At 40.9% G+C, this 6,751-nt stretch overlaps 1 protein-coding gene across 1 annotated transcript; it reads left to right on the top strand.

The window, feature by feature from the left end:
• Window positions 1–1,760: 1,760 nt before the first annotated feature.
• Window positions 1,761–6,557, top strand: LOC106588846 (homeobox protein Hox-A9). The gene is made up of 2 exons (XM_014178328.2): window positions 1,761–5,071; window positions 5,463–6,557. The coding sequence occupies exons 1-2, from the start codon at window positions 4,531–4,533 to the stop codon at window positions 5,705–5,707; spliced, it is 786 nt and encodes a 261-aa protein (XP_014033803.1). The 5' UTR covers window positions 1,761–4,530; the 3' UTR covers window positions 5,708–6,557.
• Window positions 6,558–6,751: the final 194 nt, after the last annotated feature.

The following is a 6,751-nucleotide window of genomic DNA, read 5'->3' as shown; positions in this document are numbered from 1 at the left end:
CTGGATTAGTATGTTTTTTGATGTCCTTGTTCATAACTCTGTTCTTCTCGCTCATTCTTTGTCTGTAAAGAGAATAGGCATTTTGTACAGGCCAGTTGAGGTTGTAAGTGCACTTTGGGTTGCTTGTGCATTGCTTGGCTTTTGTCTTCAGAACTGTTTTTAGGATCCATGGAGTAGCTCTCGGAAACGATTTAGATATGACACCAGTCATTATGTCTAGGCGGTATAGGCATATAACACTGCAAGCCTAACCGGCTTCAGTAGAGTTTTATGACTGGCTCGTATATAGCGATTCTCACTCTCCCCAAAGACTGGCTTCAGTCGAGAGAGCCGTTAAGCCGGAGAGGAGGCTATAGACAGTCGTAGAAAGTTACACTGCATTTAGACACAATTGGACGAAGTCATCTTCTTTTCTCTTGTGATTGGAATAGCGCAATAACTTCGATGAATGGGTGAGTCAATTTGTTATGTTGGATTTGGGTTTTCGGGACTCCACATGTTTAAAAAAGCAGGTTTCCAGCGGAAAGATTTGATACTGAACATGTAAAAACATTGTAGGCTATTTTTAATACAGTCCTCTTATGAACAGCATGGGTGTTGAGATCGATATGAAAACGAAAGAAGACGTGGCGTTATGCATTGGCTGCTGTGCGTCTTGAGGCGTCGAGCGGACTGTGGAGTGGTTTAGGTAGTTTCATGTTGTTGGGATCCATTTTCTACCTCTACAACACGAAACTGTCTGAATTGGCCCAGTTTAATACATCGAAACGTCAGTCAACTTAATCTGGGACACGTGCAATCTAACTGGATTTGATAGTATTGAATAGTATTGGGAGTGTTATTTGTGGTGATATAAATAAATGAATAAAAAATAGGACATTTCTTATTGCCTTTACCTGTTGGGAAAGACTTGCTGTCGTGTATATCTCTTAACATATCGTCAGTAATATTTATACAAACTCTTCTTGTTATTTTTCATCGTTAAATTAAGCCCCTGAATGCCTGCGTCCTATATTTACATTGGTAAAAGCTCAGCTATAGGCGGGTTGGACTTGGAATTAGCGTAAAGCTATAAGCATGTTTTCTGTCAGTCGTGACGCGGCGACGTCAGACAAGGCCTCGGTTACGACCACTGCATTGGAGAGGAAGGGGAAGTTGAGTGGGCAACAGCGACCTCAGTGGCGCGCCGGTGGGCAATAGAGCCGGATGCTTCCGCTGCGCAATACAGCCCGGACACAAAAGAGGCGAAGGGCTTTATGGTGATATTTAGATCCGCCAGACGAGCTGTTATCTGTGGGCAAAATAAGTAAATAGCCCCTGCGGTAAACTGGGTCCGTGTTGAAAAACACCCTGATTTAGTTTACAGCCTTAAAGTGCCTTCCCTTGTGTCTTTTCTTTTGAAGATGCCTGTCTGCTCTGTGTTTTAGTGCGCATAGCCTTTCCCTATCCACTATCCTCTTTGTTTGTTTCTAATGTCTCTAACACATTTTCATCCATGCCTTATCTGATTCTGCACAGTGGTATACGTTCGAGGATGAAATATTATCTGTTACGTTGTAGGTGTGTGGCATAGCCTACTGTTTTTTCATTCAGTAGGAAAATATGCTGGAGTGGATTCTTTAGCAGCAGTGAACCGCCTGTGACCATGTAGGGTGTTGGCCTAGCTTTCCGTTTTATTGGATGGTAATAAATAGAACACGTATTCTGTGTGCAGCTATCTCCATTCTCTAAGGCTATGGTGGTGGTGGGGGGGGGGGCAAGGTTCGACACAATGTCTGTAAAGTGTTACGCAGGCGTTTCCTCTCTTCCTACTAGTCCATATAGTATCATATGTTGTGTCCAGACTTGGGGTGCACGTTCAGTAGCTTCTCACCCGCTCTTGAATTACCCCTCATGTATTAGTTACCCCACAAGTATTAGTTTGTGTTGTATTGCTTATCCATTGAAAAGATACACCTGGAAATCAAATGCATAGATAGTGTAGGCTTGACTATCATTTCCGGCGTTCCTGTCTTGGTTTATATGTCGAGTTTCAAGTTTTAATGTCACATGCACAATTACAGTGAAATGCCATTATTGCAAGCTCTAACCCCAACAATGCAGTAATCAATAACAATGTAATACTAAAAATACAATGAGGTAGAACAAAAACACACAAGAAAAGAAAATAAGAAATGAGAAGTATACGAGAAAGTAAGTACTCAGTCCGATGCCATATTAACAATGTGCAGGGATACTGCAGTGGTAGAGGTAGATATGCAGGCAGGCCTATAGGGGCAAGATGACCAGGCATCAGGATGTATGATCAACAGAGTAGCAGCACTGTATATTATGATTGTATGTCAGCGGGTGTCTATAGAGTCACTATAAATGTATGTGCATATTATGTGTGTGTGAACAAATGATGGAGTGAGTGTTTGTGTGTGTGTTGGATTGTCAGTGTGCGTGAGTGTGTAGTACCCTGTGAGTGTGCATAGAGACTTTGCAAAAATAAAATACAAGGGTCAACTCAGATCTAGTAGCCATTTTGCTAGCTATTTAGTAAGCTATTTAGCAGTGTTATGGCTTGGGGATAGAAGCTGTTCAGGAGCCTGTTGATGTCAGAATTGATGCACCCGTGTGGAAGCCAAGAGAACAGTCTATGGCTTGGGTGGCTGGAGAATGAAAACGTGTTAGATTTCTGCTTTCAAATTTGATTACAACGTGATCTATGTGTCTGAATAATGGCATAAACAACTCCATTTGTAAACTATCTATTATCTATTAGTTGCATGTAATTGTCACGACGTAGGCCGATCTCCAATTTTTTGTAGGGAAACTCCTAAACTTCTAAGTGCTTTAGTAGTTTACATAATGCTATCTTTGTTATAATTTTCTACTTAATAGTGCATTGCTGTTTTCGTTAGCCACGGCGGAATTCATAATTGGCACGATAGTGCTGGTATTTGTAACAGTGCTAGTGGTTCTTATGATAGTGGTCTCTCATAATAGGCTAATAACATTCCTAGTAATAATAGGATAATGTATTGAATAGGATAATGTATTTAATAGGATAATGTATTTAATAGGATAATGTATTTAAAGTAGAAGCCAGGTATCGATTTACATGCTACTATGTGCACACTATTTTCTACGACGAGTTTTCACAATTGTCGTTTATTTGTTTTAGCTTAATTATTTAAATATGCCACAACTAGGCTATGCTTTTATGCTTCACAATTAGGCTATTGAGATATATGAATAAACATGTATGTTTTTTTTCTCTAGGCGTAATATAATAGTTGTTTAATTCCTCGGTTCTGTTTAATAACCAGAATTCTCTTGTCCATGGATATACCAATGTAATATTAGCCTAGAACAATAACATTGTTTTTTCCAAATGTATTTTTTGAAGACATCAGTGAATAAACGACCATATTAGGGTTCTATAGGTGTGAGTAAATAGGTCTACTATGCAAACACAAATACAATTCTATACCCCTTTCCATTTTCATGCTCAAAATAATCTTACATTTACTGAAATAATGTTTTTTTTCCCAGTAGGTGATATATAAACAATATCATAGGATGTTGATGAAATAACAAATGAAACTAGTCAGATATTATTCTGAGCAGGGTTTTAGTCCGATTAGTTTTATTGTATAATACCAAACTAATATGTTAATAGGCTATACTAAAGAGCAGGTTATAGCACAACATTATGTGCGTAAAATGTTTTTTCTTTGGGAATGTTTGGTCATAACTTTCTCTGGTTCGAAGACAATGAAAATATGAAAGGTTGAAACATTTTGACGGAAGATGAAAGAGGTTACATACTAGGATGGAAAGCGTCCCAGAGCATTATTTTTAAGGAAGAATATCAAAATAATTTACGTTCTTTGGCGCCATAGAAAGAATGCAATTTAAGACATTTGGTTTCGTTAATAAGCCCCAATATGGAGAAGTTATTCTGGTTAATTTCAGCCCCTGTGGGTTTTGTTGTGAGTATCATTGGTAATGCTTATTATCCTGTAGCATATGTGTAGATATCCCTCGCTAAAGGTGTGTTTTACCTCATCTGGGAGGATTATTTGGGGGATTTCCTGACCTATGCTAACAGACAGATACTTTCAATGGTATTTTCAATTGTATTTTTCTCAATGGAGTTCAGCCTCTCCCTTGTCATAGCCCTACATTTATATCAGCAATTGCGTACTAATCATATCAAATAATAATACTTTGCTTTTAAAACTAGACGTGGTCACGTTTTAAGACAAGAGACCCGCTAGCATTTAATAGTCAAAGAGACTGATTTATTATTTATTGTTTAGCCTTTGTGATCACGTGCGCGCATCACCCAATCGAATGGCAGCCCTGCGTCCGAACTATTAGTAGACTGTAGTTCTTTGTGGTGCCAAGTTGCTACTTGATTTCTTTGTTATTTTGTGAGAGTGGGGTTTAGTGCGTGTGTATGTGTGTGTGGTGTGTGTGTCGCGCTTGTTTTTGTAAGTATCAGTGTATGTGTGCGTACATGTGAAAGTCTCTTTTGCCATGTCGACATCTGGAACATTGACTAGCTACTACGTCGACTCCCTCATCTTGCCTGAGAGTGAGGCGCTCTCCGCGCCCAGATACACCTCCGGTCCGGGGGGGCTGCAGCACGCGAGGCAGCCCACATTGATCACCGATCACACTGAGCTTGGGCCCTGCACCTTCCCGACGAAAGCCCCGGTCTTCAGCCCGTCCTGGGACCATGTACCGGCACAGTTTCCAGGCGCCGTGTCGTCGATGTACCACCACCCGTACGGGAATCACCGAAGCCCAGCTCCAGGCGACGTGGAGGGTCGCTACATGCAGTCCTGGCTGCTGGAGCCCATGTCAGGGTCCTTGCCTTTGACTGGATTACCGACGAGTCACCACTACGGGATCAAATCCGAGAGCCTGGATGCGGGAGCGGACAGCGGCTCCCACACGGCGCTGCTCCTGTCCGATTTCGCGGACGGAACGGTGGAGACGGCATCCCCGGTGGACAAGGACACGCTACCAGGCCAGACCGGGGACCTGCAGGAGGGAAAACCTGCCCTTGATCCAAGTAAGTGCTGCTTCATCCTTTGACATTTGGCCATGCTATGTTCTGTAAAGCTGCAGGGATGCAGGTACAAATGTGTGAGTAGTAGAGAGGGCGCGTGTTTGAAAATATGCCATTCAAGGCGTGCCATTCATTTATAGCGACTTGATAATAGGCTAGCTTTCTCTCACTCATTTCCGTCTTCTAATACTATGGGTTTCAGATTTTAAACAGGAGCAAGAGCCAAGTATGGGAGTGCATTGCTACTTTGGAACGCATTTAGATTTTTACATTCAGAATTGATATACAGAGCTTTTGTTATCAGCCTCGTCCCTTGTGGGTCATATGTTTTTATGACATTTTGCCCAGCAGCACCGGGCTCACACCAGTCTCGTCTCGCACTCCCTCTCTCCAGATAACCCGGTATCCAACTGGCTCCACGCTAGCGCCACGAGAAAAAAGCGCTGTCCATACACCAAGCACCAGATCCTCGAGCTGGAGAAGGAGTTCCTCTTTAACACGTACCTCACGCGGGACCGTAGGTACGAGGTCGCGAGGCAGCTCAACCTTACGGAGAGACAAGTCAAAATCTGGTTTCAGAACCGCAGAATGAAGATGAAGAAATGTAATAAAGATGGTGGACCAAAAGATGATTTATAGGTGAATGAGAACGTAACAAAAATATCCGAAATTAGGGGGATATCTGTGAAAAGGCTCTTTCTCTGCTGGACTGCATTTTTATAGCCGTTGTCTCATTGTTTTATCCCTAACAGAGGCTGTTATGTGTCTTGTAAAAAGCATGTCCGGTTCTACTCGTCGGTTTGATGCAACTAACTACCTTTATATTGCACAATTTAGCAGTGCGCATTATTTTTTGTTATTAGGATGTTAATGAATGAATTAAAGGCTCGGCTGTGAGGGCATCTGTGTAAGGCATGTACCCTATTAATAGGCCTGTTCTCTGTGCTCTTTTGTGTGTGGATGTCTGTAGCTATGTGTGTGTTCTCTGGTTTGTAGATATAGGCCTATGTGTATTTCAGGTTAAACTGAATTTAGTTTCAAATGTTTTGTTGTGGTCGTTATTTCAACTATTGGTCAATTTGAGTTGGAGGTACAGGCTAACGTAATGGTGGCATTTTGAAGCGGGTGCATGAGCATCAAAAAGCCTCTTTAAAATGCATATTGAACTGTTGATAATGTTACTAGAAGCTACATAACAATGATATTGTCTCTCAACTACCTAGAATTGCAAGAACCTCATTTCATTTTAACATGACTTTTCGTTGTGAAGAGACAGAATGCTTATATAGATAGTATACTATGTCTGAATTTCAGGGAGTAACATTTGAGAGGACATATTTGTTAGAAAGGGAGAGAGACTAAATAATAACTGTATGCTACCTAATGAATACCTCATGGTCTGGGGACCTTCACATGTTTGCTTCTCAAATGTAATTTGTACTATTTATTGAATAAAACAAATTATATCTGCGAATGCAGCCACGTTGAATTATTATAATTTCTTGTGCATTTGCATGTCACTGTTCAGTCTAAGATTTAATTCAAATTAACGTGATGCTCTAAAATAAAATGATCAAATTCTTAAAGCTATTGACAGTCAGATGTATTGTAGTTTACCAAATGTAATGTGCATAGGACTATTCTAACATTAGTTTGCACTTATATTTTCTCTCAAACAAAATA

This window comes from Salmo salar, chromosome ssa27 (assembly GCF_905237065.1).
Source record: "Salmo salar chromosome ssa27, Ssal_v3.1, whole genome shotgun sequence".
Lineage (NCBI taxonomy): Eukaryota > Metazoa > Chordata > Actinopteri > Salmoniformes > Salmonidae > Salmo > Salmo salar.
This window is presented reverse-complemented; position numbering and strand designations above follow the sequence as displayed.

Excerpts from the sequence above, each read along its gene's own strand:
- LOC106588846 (XM_014178328.2), top strand. The coding sequence starts at position 4,531 with ATGTCGACATCTGGAACATTGACTAGCTACTACGTCGACTCCCTCATC. Across the intron at positions 5,072-5,462 it reads AAAACCTGCCCTTGATCCAA|ATAACCCGGTATCCAACTGG; the intron begins GTAAGTGCTGCT and ends CCCTCTCTCCAG.